This window comes from Saccopteryx bilineata, chromosome 4 (assembly GCF_036850765.1).
Source record: "Saccopteryx bilineata isolate mSacBil1 chromosome 4, mSacBil1_pri_phased_curated, whole genome shotgun sequence".
In the NCBI taxonomy this organism is placed as follows: domain Eukaryota; kingdom Metazoa; phylum Chordata; class Mammalia; order Chiroptera; family Emballonuridae; genus Saccopteryx; species Saccopteryx bilineata.
The window spans coordinates 139,934,042-139,953,720 of NC_089493.1; the positions used below are offsets into that span (position 1 = coordinate 139,934,042).

At 42.7% G+C, this 19,679-nt stretch overlaps 1 protein-coding gene across 2 annotated transcripts in view; it reads left to right on the top strand.

Annotated features, from left to right (window-relative positions):
- Nucleotides 1-454: 454 nt before the first annotated feature.
- Nucleotides 455-19,679, top strand: part of GLI3 (GLI family zinc finger 3) — a 376,015-nt gene continuing 356,790 nt past the window's right edge. For both annotated transcript variants that reach the window (XM_066272080.1, XM_066272082.1), the window contains exons 1-2: nucleotides 455-504; nucleotides 14,778-14,942. In XM_066272080.1, the coding sequence (XP_066128177.1) occupies nucleotides 14,819-14,942 (124 nt within the window). In that variant the 5' untranslated portion in view covers nucleotides 455-504; nucleotides 14,778-14,818. The remainder of the gene's footprint in view (nucleotides 505-14,777; nucleotides 14,943-19,679) is intronic.

The window sequence follows — 19,679 nt, forward strand, 5'->3', positions numbered from 1 at the left end:
CAGGCATGAATGTATCTGTGTGAAGATCGGTGAGAGGCGGAGGAGACTGAGGCGGCGGTGGAGGGAGGGAGTGCGCGTGGCTTGGGGCGGCCGAACAACCTCCGGCCCTCAGCCCGATCCACTTCGTGCCCCCTCCCGCCAGGACCGCTCGCATCGCAGCTGGGACCAGCTCTGAGCGCGGGGACAAGGCACGGCCTGGAAGAAGCAAGAAAGCAAAAGTAAGGCGAGCTGCACTCCCAAGTTTTCCCAACTTCGCCCCCTGCGGCTGCAGGAGTCCAGTCGCTCCGCGAGTCCCCACCGCGCTGGAGAGTGGCGGAAAGAAAAGGGACGGGGCGGAGGCTTGGGCGGAGGAAGAGGGAGTACAAGGGTGAGGGGAGAGTCCCGCCACATCTGTTAAAACTTGGGGGAGGAGGAGCACAGACTGGAGGAGGAGGAAGAGGAGAGGAGGGAAGGAGGGAGCTGGAGGGAAGGACGCACAGAACCGAGGGACAACTTTTCCACCGCGTGAGTAGCACGGACTGCGCTGAGTCAGGGCGGGGGGCTCCTTAATTCGCGCGGGTCTCCCGGCAGGGATGGGACCTTCTTCGAGAAAGTCGATTGGATGCCAGGAGAGGCCCACGCTGCGGGCTTTCTTTCTTTCTCTTTCCCCTCCCTCCCGTGGGTTAACCAAATCAGAACTGTCACTCAGGGCCTGTGAGTCAGAGGGATCGGATTACACGATCCAGAAACCGATGCCGGAGCTGCACGAGCGGGAGGGAGCAGGCAGGGGCAGCGCCACCGGCGCGCTCGCACACTAGCGGTCGCGCACACTCACCGCCTGGACTCGTCCTTGCGGCGGCCCGCGCTCCCCGTGTCCTGCCCCGCCGCTCGCTTGAGACCCAGCGGCTTGCGCCTCGCGGAGCCTGGAGTCGCCCGCCGGTGTCCTGGACGCGGGCCTATGGTTAGTTAGGGGACTTGACAGCCGCCGCCCCAGCAGGTACGTCCCGCCCGAAGTTCTTTGTTTCGGGGGCCCCGCACGGGGCAGCCAGCTCCTGCGGCAGTACGGACGCTTCCAGGTCGAGGCGGGATCTCCAGTGAGGGGAATGGGAGAAGTGAAAATGGCTGTCAAAGGCGCCCAGCTTTAGAGAGTAACCGGTAAGGCGTCAGAGCAACGCTTTCATTCGCTTCCTCCTCCTTGAAGCTCCCTTTCCAAGTGTCTGACCCCTCGGCCATTCGGAGACGGACTGGAGAACTGCACATCCTAGAGGGGGACGAAGTTTGCAGCAGCGGCGACGCTCCCCTCATCCCCACTCCCCACCTGAAGGGTTTTAAAGAACTACGTTAGACTCCAAGGCTTGTGCGCCTGCCTGTGCACTATTTCGTCCCCGCGGGCGGCGGGCGGGTCTGCGCCGGGCGGGTCTGCGCCGGGCTGGCCGCTGCGGGGCTTCCTCCAGCCCGCGCCTCCTTTTGGAGGGCGGGGTAGCGGTGTGCTCCCTGGGAGAGGCGCGCCTTGGTTGTAGTAGCAGAAAAGTGAAAGTTGTACCATCTGTGTATGATTTGGAATTCTTTCATTTCCTTTCCTTTTCAGGGACAACACACACGAAAACAAATAAAAGCGTTAGAAGCTGCACGGAGTGAATGCGCGCGCGCGCGGGGGGGGGGGGTAACTGTGGCCCCCGTACCAATCGCATAAGAGGCCGCATTTTCATGGAGCAGAGTTGTGTATGAACCACTCTGCAAGGGACAGTTACTTTCTCGAGTTAGGAGAGAAAATGTGCGGGAGGAGGTGAAGAGGGAGTAAAGATTTATCCCCAACATGGAGACTTGGTGAAGCGACTTTTAAGCAGATTGGCAGATGCCAAAGCACCACTGTACACCTGGGCTTTTTATCCCTCCCTGAACTTTGTTCTGTCCCCGATTGCACTTGCTTGATTATATCCAGGAGATACCCTAGACAGGCTGGACCTCTAGACCGACTGGACCCAGGCTTCCCTTGCTGATCCCTTGTAGAAAAAACCTTAAGGAGGCAACCTCCTTGCAGTTCTCCTGCCCCAACTTTTCATCACCCTGTGCAGTGCCCAGTGGATTCTGGCTTTGGGTACAGTGCTCGTGGTCCTTTGCCAGTTTATATGTACATGTATTTATGTAAAACATTTTCTCCCAGCTCTTTGCCAGCTGTTCCACATTTTCCAGCTGCCATTTCAGTTTGAAATGATGGACTGTCCACATCTCCAAATAAAAGAGTCGTTTAGTCAGATTTGGAGATGCAAAAAAATTTTTCCTTCCACTTTCTAAATTCTAGCTGGGCTCATGATCAAATAACATGAGACAAATTCACAGGAGAAAATGTCCAAATATATTACAAAGTTATATGCAGGGGTGCCATAGATACAAGACCTAAGGAAGCACTGAGCATTTGAGGCTTATATGCCATTCTGGACAAAGGAGAGAGAGGCAGGGGTCTGGCATATCAAAGGGAAAGCAGACAGTGCACAGGTAGGTGAGAAAGAGCAAACTTGTGGTAAACAAATTCTTGCTGGGCCACCAGAAACAATTGGACACAGGCTTTGCTGTATTTCTCCCTGTCTGTCACATTTAATTTATATTATGATGCTACGGTGGTGCTCCCATCTTTAAGCAGGTTTTTCTGTCTGAATTACTGTAGGCAGGCAAGTGGGAGGACCAGTGGTTCTTTCTGAGTCTTTCATTTCTTAACCAGCTTTAAAAATCAATATCTCAAAATGCATATTTTGTGGTGGCAAAACTTTGGTGCCCCTCGGAGGGATGGAGAGCAGGCCACAGTGCAAAGGCAGCACCATTAACCAACTAGTATTTTCGGTTACAAAAAACACCTCTGCTCTCCTTTTCTTAAGTCCTCTTTCCAGAGCTCTTTGGGATATTGCTGAAAATTCACAATAATCAGGCTTTTCACCCATGTGTGTGATTTTGTACAAAATTTGGATGAGGTGGTTTTTTAGATCCCTAAAATATGTGTCTGGTGGAATTTAATTAACTTTAAAAAAGTTGCAGCTTGAGTGGGTTGGGCATGGCTGGTGGGAGGGGGGTTGTGCCTTGGCCAACTGAAATGATTTCATTTTATTCTATTTAAGGAAGAAACTATACTTCCCGTGTTATGCTTATGGTGTTGTTTGATAATCTTAGCATACTATAGTCTGAAATCTTCAAGAATTGGTCTAAAGTATTAATTTTGAGTATTTATGTAATTGTTTTATAATTGAATAGGCGCTTTACTGATTGATTCCTATAATTATTTCATTTACATTTTATATTAAAAATTAATAGTATTCTGACAGTTTCTTAATTACATCTGTCAAGATTATTTTGAAAGAAGAAAATGCTATGTTTTAAAGTAGTGAAATAACCTCAAAATCTCTTCACTTTTTCCTAAAGCAGAACAGTATTTCAGTTTGTGGGAATATATTAAAGCATTGCCGATTGGTCTTACTGTAAACTGTGTGAAGTATTAGAAGAATTTGTTTATGTTAGGAAATAATTGGTTTTAACAATCTGATACACAAACACTTTGGCCAGTTAGACTATAGTCACACCTTAAACAAATATGAAATAACATAAATTAGTTGTAACAGCATACTTATAGAGAGAAGAGAATTTACATTATACTAAAAGGTATTTAATTAAAACCTACCTGCCTAAAGGGAGATACTTTCAGGTTATATAATTCTTAAAGTCAGCGTAGGGAAGCTTTGGTTTAACATACCTTAATGAGTCCAACGTAAGAGGTGTTTTGTGAAGCATTTTAAAAGATATATATTATTATTAATAGGTTAGTAAGTCCAACTCAGCTACCTACCAATTCCCAGTACATTTAACGTGTTTGTATTGCTTGATTGAACCCTGGTATAAACACATTTTATTGTGTGTCTGGTTTGCAAAGAATTACACGGAGAAATGAGAAAATGAGTACTGATGAAAAATGGCTCCGTTGGGTTATTTCATTACTTATTTAATAAAAGTCATTAATTTATCAATTTGATGCCCAAGCCAAAAGTTGAACTTTTGTTTCTAGGCCAGTTCTCTTAATTATCTGCCACTATAAGGGTTTCAGACTTCAGACTTCTGTGCTTTACTTAGCCAGTTAGAGGCCCTTCCTTTTGTGTAAGGTATCTTACTCACTAAGGTCTTTCTTCCCCCCTTTTTTGAGGACAGGGTTTGAGAGTTTATGAAAGGAAACAATTTAATGATCATTGTTCCATGCACTCACTTATACGGACAGTAATGAACTAGGGAAAAACAGTCTTGAAGGAAAAGTGAATCAATGAGTCATGAAATCCTCAAGAAAACTTTAGTAATGGAATGTTAATGCTTTTAGACTATAGTAGATTATCTTAAAAGTCAGACTTTTCTTCTTTATGCAATTGTTGTAAATCCCCAGCTAAAGAATTCTTTGAAGGAGGTTTTAGGTTTCTAGCATTTGTATTCTATAGTCAATCTGATTTGTTTTGGAAGATTCAAGAACTTTTCTGCCAATTTATATATGAGAGGCAATTAAAATGCTGAAGTGATTATAGAGGAAATGTGTGTATATTTAAATTGTTAAGCAAAAGATTCCACTCTACTAATGACTTCAGGTTGTCTTTTAATTAAAGTCTGGTAGAAGATGCTGCTCTTCACTTCATGTCATCATTTTTCTAGATGAAAATTGATTTGTTCTAGTTTCAAAGTAAATAAAGTGAGACAGAATAAACAACAACAGGATTGGGCACTGCTGCAAAGTTTTCAAGTACTTTCAGTATATTTTTTCATCTTTACTTCTATTTGATGGGCCTCTGAAACAGAGCCGTAGACCGGCGAAGACTTTAAATGAAATTTCACACTTTGATGATTTTTTTAAAACTTTGATATATTGACAGCAAAAGGAGCTGCAAAGCTTTTATATAACTTGAACAGTAACACCAAGCAGCAGTCAAATGTCTCTGTGCATTTGTGTTTAACTGCAGAAGAAAAACATGTCCATGGGCAGCAGAGGTTCTTATCAACCCCCTAATCCCAGATCCCAGCAAACCTTAAGGGCATACCTCAGATCTTGCTGAAATCACTGTAGACACTCACAGTTTGCAGATTAAATATGCTATGTGTTTCTGGCTCCAACAACAATTTTATGAGCTCGCTAAGCTTCCTGTTTTAAGATCCTTAAGTTTTTAGGAGCTCCTAAAGGCAATGCTGTCTAAAATAAGTGGTATTTGTTAATTTAGAGACACTTGAGATATTTCATTCTCTCTTTAAAAATTACAGAAGTTATTTTTAAATCGAAGGGCTAGTTATGCAGGGATGAGGGAGGGGAGCTGCTTGAAAGTAGATGTTAAATGTGTTTGTACGTGCATTTCATTGCAAACTTTACATGGCGCTGCAGTGTTTTAAGGTGCTTTTCCTTTTCCTAGCCCCTTAGAATTAAGACTTTTTCCACTTGTAAATAAATGTACCACTTTAGTGCCACATTTCTTATCTACTCATAATCACTTTTTTTATTTGAGAATATTTTTGTTCTGTGTGTGTGTATTTCAACCAGACAAAATGTCCCAGAAAATCTATGGCTTTCCACAGAAATTGAATGAACAAGCTATTACATACTTATTAAGGTAGCATTGGAACATTTCAGTCCTCTCCTGAAAGCCAATATTGTACTGAGCTCCACACCTGCATTGGTAGCATCTATAGTTCTGTCTTCATATATAGTACTTTTGCATTTTGCATAAGAGTCATAATTTAAAAAAGAAAATACTTACATCATCGTCTAACAGCATGTCATGTAATTCCCAAGAGAACTGGAGCCAATTTTGTGTTTAAAGGTTATTCAATGAATGAAATTGTGAAAGCCCATTTGTCAAAGTACTGCATGGTTTCTGTTAGTTTTCAATCCCCAAATTCATTGTCTGCCCCAGCCCAGCCATTAGTCATCAGTGTATTAGTGCTGCCTTCAGGCCATGCTGCCCAGCACTTCTTCACACCATTATAGCTTTGAAAGTGTACTCTGTTGACTTGTAGAATTACTGCTCTGATTTCCGCTTGGCTGGGTTTGAGGTAAGTCCCCTCCCTACCTTCTAGCTGACTATAATCCTTGCTTTCTTTTAAAGCTCCTTTCCAGAGATTTAGGGGGAAACTTTCTTAAGGGCCCTGTTGGCATCACACTGTGGTTTTGTTGTGGCATGCACTGTACATATAAATTGTACCTGCAGTAAATTGGATTGATTGCTGGCCTGAAACAGCTAGTGGTTCTTTCCTTTTTGGGGGGAGGGTGGGGTGGTAACTCCTGTGTGTGTGTGTGTGTGTGTGTGTGTGTGTGTGTCAGAAAGTATGTTTTAAATAAGCATTTGGTTACATATTTGAGTAATTTTTATGCTACAAAATTAAATTAAATAATAGGAGATAAATGATTTTATTTAAATCTGGTTATTGGAATACCTTCAGAAGGCAGTGTGACATCTTATTTGCTTATTTCATGTGGAAATTGTTAGTATTAGCTACTTTGACTTTTGTTGTTTTTGAAGATTACATAAAACTCTTAACAATATTCCAGGGTACTTTACATGATAAACTAGTCATTTTTACAAAAAGAGATAGAAAAATCAGAATTTAGATGTCCGATAGCTCTCAAATTGCAGTACTGAAGGAATGAGGCAGTTAACCCTATTGATTTCATTTAGTGGTATTTAAAAAAATAAAAATTTAGTCTCAAGAGAGTTTGTTGTAAAAAGCAACCACAATAAAAATAGTTACTCTGTAGAGAAAGCTCAGCCAGCAGCTTAAGAATGAGGCCTTAATGAACTGAGTGAGACACATGGGAACCTGGGTGGGGTGGCCAACATCTGATGTTCGGGCTGGGGCTAAGATGAAATTGCATGCCACAGTGTTTCATGGTAAGGGTGTGCAGTTTGGTCCAGTTTACACTGGTATTTTGGTGCAGGATTGGAGGGAGGGGTAAAGAAATATAGATGAAGAAGTCTGTCTTTGAATAAGCAAAGTTTATAGGCTTAGTTGACTGGAAAAAATAAGCCTTAATTTAAAATTCTTAAATTTTGAAAAATTTGCTTTTTAAATTGCAACTAAGATTCAAGAATCACAAGTTTAAAAATTGGAAGTGTAATGTATGATCAACAGTACTTCACAAAGAATATGTTAATTTCTTCAGAAGATTAACAGCCAGCAGGTATTGGTGTCTACTATTTGTGATGGTTTAAAAGCAAATTGATATTCATAGATCATGCACTGTACCCCCTTAAGCTTGATTGTAAAGACACATAATTCCAGGAACCAAAAGTTCTGAAGTTCTTAAAAGAAAAGAAAGGCAATGCAAATAGGGAAGGGAGAGGAAGCCTTAGAAATCTCAGGAGCTGTTGGTGTGCCACAGACGTTATGCACATCTAATTGATTTTAAGTTCAGAAAGATATTTTGAGCAGAAGGAAACATCAACCACATGAGACACCTATAAGAGGTGCATAATTATACAGAATCTACCAAAATATTTTTAATTCCCTAAATTTTGTTCATTGAAACTCAGACTATTTCTCACTTTCAAAATTGATCAAAAGTTAAAATCAGCATTAGGTTTGTGCTTTTTGATTTTTAAGAAATTTCTCTTCCTAAAGGATGTATTTTCTTTAAGAACTGAGTGTTAATGCTACAGGAATGTACAACTATCTAATAGAAATTTTACTTAAATGGCTTCTCCAAGAGCAGCATCTTGAAGTAGCAGCTAACCTGTAGTCATCATGTATGAGAGAAATGTCAGACTTCAGGGAAACAAGGGAGGCCCCTCAAATCCTTACTTGGGTTGGTATATACTGGATTTTTAAAACATTAACACATTAGGGAGATCATTCAGCTTATAAACACACAGGCAGGTGCTAGTAAATGTAATTTTTTTCAAGAAAAGCCTTATTCCACGTGAGCAGTGCTTCCCTAAATTGCAGGAATAATTTCTTACTGAAAGCCTAATTTAATCACTGTGCTGTTAACTCTGCCCTGCCTGCTGGAATGCCTTCTCCCTCTGATCCCTCATTGGCAGTAGCTGTTTTAACCTATCAGAAACTGACCAGGTTACCATTAATCAGGCAAAACTTATTTGTTTTAAATCTTTAAATAAATTAAGAAAAAAATAATTTTTGCCCAAATTCAGATAATTTAAAAATAACCGTATTAGAGAAATAAATTTGCCTGCTGTTCACAAATGCAGCATTATCGGTTTATAATTACTGTTTCATTTCACCTTAGATTAGAATTGTTTTATACAGTTCAAACATAATATTAAGTGTTGGTTTTAGTACTGGGGCTCTCTTCTTAAAAATTTTAAGGAGGATACAGGAATCCGGCTTCCATGTGGATCCCAGGTTTCACTGTAGAGACCTGCAAAGAAAAAGGCTGATTTTTGCACGTTTCCAGAATTTTGATTTTTCATGCTATTTACTGTAAAAAGCCTCATGGTTAAGGTTGACCTTTGGGACTCCACTGAGGGTCTTTCTCCCTGAGAGGCAATGGGATGTATCTTTGCCTTACCCATTCACAACACCTGAATCTATTTAGGGCAACTAATGAAGAAACTGTATTTGGGGGCAGGGTTAATGGGCGGCGAGTTACAAGTTTAGTGAGTTGGTTTCCTGAAGACTCCCAAGTGTGCCCAGTGTTTTATTGTAGTGCAGCACGCAGGGTGTTGCACTGCAAAGTACCTGGAAACTTGCACATCTGTATTCAGCTGGTGAAACAGCTGTGCGAACGAAAGCAGGGCTGCCACGGAGAACTATCCGCTGGAAATGCCTTGCCCTGTTACAATGCCCTCATGGAGCAGATAGCCAGCGTGGTGAAAGGGATAAGAAGCGCTTCTGGCTGCGGAGGCTTTGCGGGATCGGGCTGCTCTGCGCAGCTGGCATCGTCGGGAAGACCGCTGCGGGCATGCGGATGAGAATAGGGTTGGGAGCGCCCCGCAGCCCGATGCCCCGCCGTTTCAGCGGAGCCAGACCGGTGCGCGCTCTCCCGCTGGCTAGCTCGGCGGGCGCCGGCCTGAGCTGCGGTCGGGGAGGAGCAGGGGCGCGGCGGCGGGCGGGGCGGCCGGGACCGTGGCCGAGGCCAGAGGCCCGCGCCGACGAGCTGGGGACCGGGTCAGGGGTGCAGACTCTGGCCCTGTAACCGTCGAGGGCAGCACGTTCAGGGAGCCCGGCGTGGAAAGGCCACGCCGTAGACCCGCGCTCAGACAAAACAAACGCAGCCCCACAGCCCAAGAAAAACGAGGATTCCAACTGACTTCTTTTCAAAGATAAAAATTTGTTTGGGCGTGGGTTTCGTTTTTTCTCCATTGCAGCCTTAGTGGCGACTCTAAAGAGAGGGCCATCTTAGGTTTTTTTGTATGAAAGGTCCTCACAAGAATTCTCGATTTTGATCAATTGCTTTTTTTTTTTTTTTTTGCTGACTTTCAAGTGGAGACCTACACTATAGCATCACTTGGTTAGTGGCATCAGGAAGCTTTAGATGCCTTCTTTTGCAAAAGGTTGAAGCAAGTTCAGATTTATAAGTCAGAAAAGACCCATTTGCAGGCAGGTTGCTAATAGGAGAGGCACTGGGTTTTACAGTGTCTGGAATTCATTGTGCCCAGGGTTTTGACCTCCAGGAAATGACAAAAGTTTAGGGACGGTTGAGTGGGGAAAAGCCATGACTGCTTACAGGAAGGAACCTTTATCCCTTCATTTACCTATGAGACTCTAGGCTTGACCAGAGACGTACACTATTAGCAGAGTTTACCTTGGCTGCAGTTAAAAAAAATATGTGTGTGTGTGTGTGTATGTGTGTGTGTGTGTATGTGTGTGTGTGTGTGTGTGTGTGTGTGTATTTACTCAGGCTGCTGGGACTCAAGCATCAGCTATAGTTTTTTTTGTTTGTTTGTTTTTATCAGCGTAAAAACTCAAGGGGCATGCCAACAAATCCTGCACATAGTATTTCAGTGGTGAAAGGGATTGAAGGAGAACAGTATGGATTGTGTAAGAAGAGGAAACATGGTAGGGAAAAGGGCTCATTTCATTCACATCTAAAAAACTTGCATTTTGCTCAGAAAAAAATCTTTGAAGTGAAGCAGAACTGAAAAGTTTTCCTTGATCATTCTGTTCTAAGTAAATTGTACTTTATTGTTTAGGAAATTCCAGATATTAAATGTAGTACTGTGGGCTAGTGCCTCAATTATGTGTGTTTTAGGATTCCATCAGGAATTTTTACTGGTTACTTCTATACCTCAGGCTTTTGTGTGACAACTCAGGACTGAGATTCTCAACTTGGTTTAATATTCTTTAAAAAAACCACCACCACAGCTAGACACAGATTCTCTTCTCTGCTAACTCTTGGTGCAGAGTGTTGATGAGGTGTGAGAGTCAAGAACGTTAAAACTTTCTCCTTTGTAACTGACAGGGACAAAGTTGTGTTTTTATCAGTAAAATAAACTGATATAATTTATAGGGATATATAGGAAGCAGATGTCTGTTTGGCAAGTTGCCATTTTTATAGCTGTGTTTCAAACACAAGCCACACTTTTAAATAATTAGTTACTTACTAATGAGATCCAAAAAATAAGTTGTCAAAATAGAAGGAGTTAGACTCTTGAGTGACTAAGGGCCTGTTTTTTAAAAAATTAATTTAAAAGGAAGGGTGGAGGATAGGAATTAGTCTTCTTTCAGACCATTAATTAGTGTGATTTCAGGCAGTGCCCGGGGCTTTGCCTCTTCTCACAGGAGCCCCTCTGTGGTGATGAGTATTTGAGGGTTTATTGCTTTGTTAAAATGAAGTCCTTTGCTTGGGGTAAAAACCAACAACTCCAGAAACAAAGTTTGTCAGGGAACTTTGGGTGACTTGTCCCCTCACTAATGTTAATTGGCTCTGTGTACTGAGGAAGAGACTGACTTTTCACCAAGAGTCCCATCTCTTCATGGTTTTTTTCTGGTCCATTAGTGTGTTTCTGTTGGCAGTTTGAATTTAGTAAACTCCATTCATAGCCAATAAAACTGTGTTTTGAGGGGAACAATTATAGTAAATGCTTGTTTATCCCACTGGTTGAGAATGGAGTGTTTTGATCAATTAAATATTCCTGTTAAAATTTGAGATTTTATATAATTTGCCAGTTTTTTGTTTGTTTGTTTGTTGTGTGTGGCAGAGACAGATTCAGAGAGAGGGACAGATAGGGACAGACAGACAGGAAGGGAGAGAGATGAGAAGCATCAATTCTTCATTGCGGCTCCTTAGTTGTTCATTGATTGATTTCTCATATGTGCCTTGACTGGGAGCTACAGCAGAGCAAGTGACCCCTTGCTTGAGCCAGTGAGTGACCTTGGGCTCAATCTGGTGAGCCTTGCTCAAACCAGATGAGCCTGTGCTCAAGCTGGCGACGTCGGGGTCTTGAACCTGGGTCCTCCACATCCCAATCCAATGCTCCATCCACTGTGCCACTGCCTGGTCAGGCTAATTTGCCAGTTTTCAAAGAAACACTGGATATAACAGCTATGTAGCTAAACCAGTGGCCTTGAAGATTTAAAGTGTTTCAGACCCATATGGGTCATCACTAAGTCCTTTATTTACTCAGTACACATTTTTATTTATTTTTTTTTGTATTTTTTTTTTCTGAAGCTGGAAACGGGGACAGTCAGACAGCGCCGGACTGGGATCCACCCGGCACGCCCACCAGGGGCCTCGCTCTGCCCACCAGGGGGCGATGCTCTGCCCCTCCGGGGCATTGCTCTGCCTCTACCAGAGCCACTCTAGCGCCTGGGGCAGAGGCCAAGGAGCCATCCCCAGCGCCCGGGCCATCTTTGCTCCAATGGAGCCTTGGCTGTGGGAGGGGAAGAGAGAGAGAGGAAGGAGGGGTGGGGGTGGAGAAGCAAATGGGCGCTTCTCCTATGTGCCCTGGCCGGGAATCGAACCCGGGTCCCCCGCACGCCAGGCCGACGCTCTACCGCTGAGCCAACCGGCCAGGGCTACTCAGTACACATTTTTAGAGATATGAGGTGCTGGGGAAGATATCCAGGGCTTGTCTTCATAGAGTTTACTGTCTGGAGGGGGTTGGATTTTCAGCAAAGATTCCAGACGAAGAGTTCATTACAGTGAAGGCTGTTGGAATTCAGTTGGGGTGCAGTTCACCCATTAGTTTATCAAGTCAGCCAGTTCTTAATTGGATACCTTTTGCACTACATAGCAGTGGTCAGAAATGTGTAGAGCAGTTGTCTGCAAGCTTTAGTGAGCTTGTAATCACTAGTGCTGTTTACAATGCAGGTTCCCTGGTGCCCCCCTCGAAGATTTCAAGGCAGACCACGCAATCCATCTGAATGTTTCCCAAGCACTGCAGCCAGGCAGATTCAGGTGACTGGTGTCCCTGAACAACATGGGATGGGGATGAATTGTTCTTGTGGCATACATTTAAGATGATATTTAAGTAAATTTTGGGGGAGTGTTAAAAAATTAAAGAATTATTCTGAGATTATTGGAGCTAGAAGGGGCCATTGGAAATTTCTCCTTCCAGAGTTCCTTATCTGAATTCATGGAAAAGTTTGGACGGCCTGTGTTTCTTCTGAAATTAAGTGTACATTTTTGTGTTTAAGAATATTCTTCTAGCACCTGACCTGTGGTGGTACAGTGGATAAGGCATCGACCTTGAGCACTGAGGTCTCTGGTTCAAAATCCCACGCTTGCTCCAGTCAAGGCACATGAGAAGCAACTACTATGAGTTCCTGCTCCTCTTCTTTTTCTCTCTCTTTCCCCTCTCTCTAAAAATCAATTATTAAATTTAAAAAAATATTCCTCTAGGGAGAGAATCCGTAACTTTTAACATATTCTTAAAGAGGACTGCATCCCCTCCTCCTAAGGTTAAGTCCCACTGTGATTCTGTCATGTGACAAGATGGAAAAAAAAGGCACTTAATGTCTCCATTCAGGTGGCCAGTAACAAGGCCTCACCTTGGACTTGTGCAGCATGGCAGCCCTGCGGAAGGAAATCCCGAGCTCCTTCACACTGCTATACTTGACTTTGTCAGGGCTTTTTGAGGGGTGCTTCTGAATTTGGAGTGGATCTTATAATTGGTATGTAAATTTAACTTTGTGCTGCTTTTCTTTTTTTATTCCAGAATAGCTATTCTTAAATAACATGTGTATTTTAAGATGAATGACACTGGATAATCAAGGACAAGAAACAGAAGTTAGTGGAAACACTAGTGCCACGATGCTGTGCGGCCTCTGGGTCTTAAGCTTTTCTAGTTATTCCAGGTTTCTGGTACAATAAAGGAGGAATTTGTAGTTCACTCACAATTCTGAGTAAAGGATTACTAAAAATACTTCATCTGGTATTTTAACTTTTAGTTGGTTATGAAGTTACTTATTTTATTTTACTAATTGTTGTGTTGGTTGAGCGCAGTGGCTTTGTCTGCTGAATGGAGAAAAGAAGCTGCAGAAATGCCCACTGTGAGTGTTACAGTCTATATAGCCTGAAGGAGACATTCCAGAGAGGGTGCTTGTCATCTCTTTATATTCTTCCTAGGTATAGATCCTGAATGCAAAAAAAACAAAACAAAACATGACACCAACTTGAGTGAAAATTGATGAATGTTGAGTTAGGGGCGATTATCACATGAATGAAGCCAGTGAAAGGTGGACTGACTGAATTTGCCTTTAGCTTAATTTAAATATTTCTTAGTGGTTCCAGTCTTTGCTGTTGGCAGTCTTTTGACTTTCTGTGGAAGACAGCATGTTGCTCTCTTACCTTTGTTTAAAAAATTTAGCTAAAATAAATTGAAATGGTCTCATGTTTTAAGAAAGCTTAAAAAGTGTGGTTTGCCTGATTGGGATTAAGAGGCATATTGCAATTTAGATATCTTAATGAGGGGAAGCAAAAATCGCTTGTTGACCCAAATTATCTTCTGAGTCAGAACTTTGAGTAGGGCTTGGATTTGAGAAATTGTTTCATGCTCTTTAAAACATCTAATTAATTAAAAACTTTCCCTTGCTTGGAAAGTTGTCCTACTGCCCCTCACTATAAAGTCAGCCACCTGAGGAGACATTTGTAGATGAGGCTTAAAAGAGTAATGTGACATTTGGGTTTCACACTATAAACACAGCTGTAAATTGAGATATTTAGACCATTTAATAACAGATGCACAGTAGGAATTTGGGAGAAGTTCCACATTATGAACATTGCTCTCTGTTCTTTTGCATATGCAGGCAGAATTTGGCTTGTTAATAAAACTTTGAGGCATTTTTGCAGGAAAACATGTAGGGAAGCTCTTCTAAATTTTGAATTTGCTAAAACTGTAGGCACCTCCTCAGGTGACAGGCCACGTGGGCTTTTTATTATTATTATTTATTTTTTGGTATTTTTCTGAAGCTGGAAATGGGGAGGCAGTCAGAGACAGACTCCTGCATGCACAGGACCGGGATCCACCCCGCATGCCCACCAGGGGGCGATGCTCTGCTCATCCGGGGCATCGCTCTGTTGCTACCGGAGCCACTCTAGCGCCTGGGGCAGAGGCCATGGGGCCATCCCCAGCGCCCAGGCCATCTTTTGCTCCAATGGAGCCTCTGCTGCGGGAGGGGAAGAGAGAGACAGAGAGGAAGGAGAGGGGGAGGGGTGGAGAAGCAGATGGGCGCCTCTCCTGTGTGCCCTGGCCGGGAATCGAACCAGGGACTTCCGCACACCAGGCCGATGCTCTACCACTGAGCCAACCGGCCAGGGCCACGTGGGCTTTTGAGTGAGATTTTTTTCCCCCACTCTTATTTGAAGTTGATGGTGCTGTTGTGTTATTTAGGTGTTCCTGGTACCAGAGAGCTGAAGTAATGAGAAGTCGTCATGGAGGCTCAGTCCCACAGCTCCCCGACCACTGAGAAGAAAAAAATTGAGAATTCTATAGTGAAATGCTCCACTCGAACAGATGTCAGTGAGAAAGCCGTGGCCTCCAGCACTACTTCCAATGGTGAGCCGCCTCAGGGATTACCAGCAGCCAACCCTACAGTCATTTTTATGTTCTCTGCATTCCTTGCGCATTGAGCATCTGCACCTGGACCAGTGTTTGTTCCATCCGGGGCTAGAGGAAGCAAATGGGATGAAGTGTGTTTCGGGGGTGCAGGATAGCCAGGCTTTTGTCATCTCCATTTTGGCACTGAAATGACATGTTTTTTTCCTAATTTTCTAATTTGAGATGTAAATGTGATAGGTTATTTATCATAGAAAGTTCTTGTTTTGGCATTTTGGAAGTCATTCTGATTTATCCGGCAGGAGTTGAGACTCCTTTCTATTTCACATGGAAAGTGTATACTAGTCAAAAAGTTTATTAGTTACTACAAAAAAGGCAGAAGTAGCCTTGTCAAAATTAGTAAGAGGATCCCCATCCCCAACTCTTAAGTAATCTGCTTGAAAGGGTTTTAGAAGTTGTTACTACTGTACCTCAAGGTAACAGTAGTCTCTGAGATACAGGTTTTGCTGTTGGCTTATAAAAATTTAATTTACTTAATTTGTGTTCAGAGATAGCATAGAGCTACTGTTTCTATATGCTATATTAATATTTTAAGCAAAGTGTTGAGAGGCATTTCAATTCAAGCAGGGAGCATTGAAAATGAATTCCAGAGCCCCTTCTGTATAGGTCAATGGTAGCCTTCCCTTCCTTCCCTGGCTTTTCCACCTGCACACCATTATTGCCTTTGTGCTTCGTAGAGTTTGTAGAAACCCTGGCCTCCCTGAATCACTCTCCACTTTTCCACATGCCCTGGCTGGTCTGTTTTCCCATTCCTGGACAATGCATATTTTGGCACACTGATTTGCGTGAGCCAACTTGCTATCTCCCTCCCAGCGGGCTTATGTTTTATTTATTGCAAGAAAGACTTACTAGGTTGATTTAAAAATTTTAACATACAATTAGAGAGTCAGAATTTGCTTTGGAAAGTAACTGCAGCTCAGAACCATAGACTCTAAAGGCAGAAACCATTAAAGAAGCTGCAGCTTCCTATCCTACCTGTAACTGCCAGAGCTGGTATTCTGAGATGCCTGTCCTTGCTCTTTGTGCCCATCCTGTGCATGGCAAGTATGTGCTACTCAGGTGCCCTCTTCTGATCCCTGGATGTCACCAGTGTGCATTGTTGGCTTGGTTGGGTGAAGGAAGGGGGAGCTGATGTTAAACCTGCCGGCTAATGAGTCGTGTTTTGAATTGATCCTTAGGGGGAGATATATATATATATATATGTGTCTTTGTTAACATAATGAACTTACTTTACATACACATGAAAATATATCTGTATTTCTCCCTTCTATTTTTGGTGTTTCAAGTCAGAACTGGAGCTTATTTTAATTGAACCAGATACTGCATTATTTTTCTAGTGTGGTTAAAGAAGACATCATTTCTCCTTTAAAAAACAATCATGTGACCCTTGTTTTTTTATTTCCTGGAATTTGTAAAAGTTAAGACATTTATTATTTCAGAAGTAGAATCAGTCCATGCAGATTAGCTTATTTGGTTATTTTAATAGCAATTTTGTAGGAATAAGCATTTTCTGTGTATTAAGCTTTATGTGAAACATCAGCTTTTGGTTATCTTTATAGCTTGTGTGTGTGAGTGTGACTGTATGATGCTGTGTGGATATGTGAGAGAACAGGTGAGGACAAGTGTGAGCTGGTAGGAGGTGATGCTGTCATATGGAGAGCTGGGATGAGCTGCTGTCCTTTTTCTCAGTGACTTCAATAGAGCAGCAGCAGTGGTCTGTTCTCATGAAGGCGCTGCTGTGCGATGCCTGCACCCGCACCTGTCAGGGGTGCTTGGTGCTGTCGCCTTCATCTCCAGCCACTCTTTGACCAGGGATTGCCCTTTCGAGCCCATTTTTAGGATGACTAGGAACAGAAGTAACATAGCTGTCCTGTGGCAGCCAGGAAGCCACTCAAGAACATTAGCCAAAGAAGGAGCCATCCTGATTTACAGTGCTATAGTCTGAAATAACCACAGAACTGATTCCTGAGCCACAGCCCCTGGCTGCCTGTCTTGGTCAGCCCGTTGCTCTTGAAGCACACAGCATACACACTTTTCTAAACCTGTGTAAAACCTCTCCCTTTTGGAGGAGAGTACTCATTAGTCAGGTTTGCAAGGGCACATGTATAAATGATACGTGTCCAAGAAATCCTAGTAATTTTGGCGAGTTTTTCAGTGTTCCTGTTTCTACTCAGGGATTTACTACTTTTTATATTGGGATAACTTTAAAGACCCAATCCAAATAAAAGAAAAATGGAAGTGCTGTTTTTAAGCATGGATTGCAACCCTGCTGGAAGATTCCAGGAAGACCAGCGAAGAAATTTAATGATGGGAAAAGTAAAACCAGTAATATAAACCTCTTTCTTGGTTATTGATTTAGGTAAGCAATGCTAATAATTGTAATGACCATTTTAACAGTCTTGTGCAGGTTTCTTATAACTAGCTCAGAGTATATAGCTCCAGTATCATGCTTAGGGGGTGGGATGGCCCAGTGTTTACTTTGTTCTGCAAGCCCCTATAGTTGCATCCTTTCCTCTGCACTCAAGTGATCACACAGCCAGTATGTGGGCCTTGGTTCTGGGCCCCATTTTCGTTTGAGAACTCATGGGTGTGACACTCTGTGTGTGCTCGCTGGTGGCTGCCATTGCATGGTCATTGGTTCATCTATCTTTCTTTCTTTATCTCTTTCTCTCTCTCTTTTCCCTCCCTTCTTTCCTTCCTTCCTTCCTTCCTTCCTTCCTTCCTTCCTTCCTTCCTTCCTTCCTTCCTTCCTTCCTTCCTTCCTTCCTTCCTTCCTTCCTTCCTTCCTTCCTTCCCTCCTTCCCTTCCCTTCCCTTCCCTTCCTTCCTTCCTTCCTTCCTTCCTTCCTTCCTTCCTTCCTTCCTTCCTTCCTTCCTTCCTTCCTCCCTCCCTCCCTCCCTCCCTCCCTCCCTCCCTCCCTCCCTCCCTCCTTCCTTCCTTCCTTCCCTCCCTCCCTCCCTCCCTCCCTCCCTTCCTTTTCCATCCTTTCCCTTCCTTTCCCTCCCTTCCTCCCCTCCCCCTCTCCTTCCCTCCCTTTTACAGAAAGATTTCAGAAGTGCTCGGATAGCTGTACTGAGGCTATTCAGAAAAAGGAAGTGAAAATCATTTGTATCCTATAAAACAGGGGTCCCCAAACTTTTTACACAGGGGGCCAGTTCACTGCCCCTCAGACCGTTGGAGGGCCGGACTATAAACAAAACTATGAACAAATCCCTATGCACACTGCACAAATCTTATTTTAAAGTAAAAAAACAAAATGGGAGCAAATGCAATATTTAAAATAAAGAACAAGTAAATTTAAATGAACAAACTGACCAGTATTTCAATGGGAACTATGCTCCTCTCACTGACCATCAATGAAAGAGGTGCCCCTTCCGGAAGTGCAACGGGGGCCGGATAAATGGACTCAGGGGGCCGCATGTGGCCCGCGGTCCGTAGTTTGGGGACCCCTGCTATAGTAGGTAGTACTGTGGTTGCTACGGTTTCCAGGGGAGTTCTTATGCTTCCTTTACAAAGCTCTTAAATTTGTAAATTTGTAAATGAGCAATTAAAAATGATCTCAGCACTAAGAACCAAAGAAATATATGAATGTTCTCTCCTGTCCACAATTTCATGATTAAAATAACAAAAATGTTTTGTTATTGGTGCTGTTAGGTTGACTTAATTAACTTTCTAGCTGGAATGTGCTGCAATTTGTAAATTTGTATCAGACTGAGAGCCTTACAGCCAAACCATGCACATTCCACTGCATGTCTTTACAGATCTGTTTTCTTTCTTTTCTCAGCTTAGAATCTACTCCTAGAATAACACTCATACAGAGTTTTGTTTCAACACACACAAGCAAACTGTATGGTTCTAGAACCTTGACCAGCATTTTAATTAAGCATTTGTTTCTTACCACTGAAATTTAAAATAACACAAATGAAAAATTGTGTTCTAAATTTTGTATGAAAAAAAGGGCAAATTTGATTTTTGTATATATAAAGTGTTCAGTATGTTTTGTTTTTTTTTAAGCGGGGTGAGGGGGAATAGACAGGGACAGACAGACAGGAAGGAAGAGAGATGAGAAGCATCAATTCCTGGTTACAGCACCTTTGTTCATTGATTGCTTCTCATATATGCCTTGACCAGGGGGCTCCAGATGAGCCAGTGACACCTTGCTCAAACCAGCAACTTTGGGATTCAAGCCAGCAACCATGGGGTCATGTCTATGATTCCACACTCAAGCCAGCGACTCCACACTCAAGCTAATGGGCCAGCACTCAAGCCAGCCAGTTACCTTGGGGTTTTGAACTTGGGTCCTCAGCGTCCAGGTTGATGTTCTATCCAGTGTGCTACTACCTGGTCAGGGAAGCATTCAGTACTCTTACTTAGGAATCACAATGTGTGATTCATGTGCCATAGTTAGATTTTAAGCTCTACTGTTATTTATTAAGTATAAATGACAAAAGAGAAGACATTTAGTTTTCTAAATGTTAAATAAGACTGTGATTAAATGATCATTTTTGGAATCTAAAATGGTGTCTTTCACATAAAGTATGCACTCAGATTATTAAGTCAAATATCTTAATCTGTTTGTTTCTGATATAAATTTCTAAGCTACGTGTTGTGTTTTGTAAATAAGAGGGTTTTTTTAAAATTTAGATCTTTCAATGTTTTTAACATTTTCATTATCCT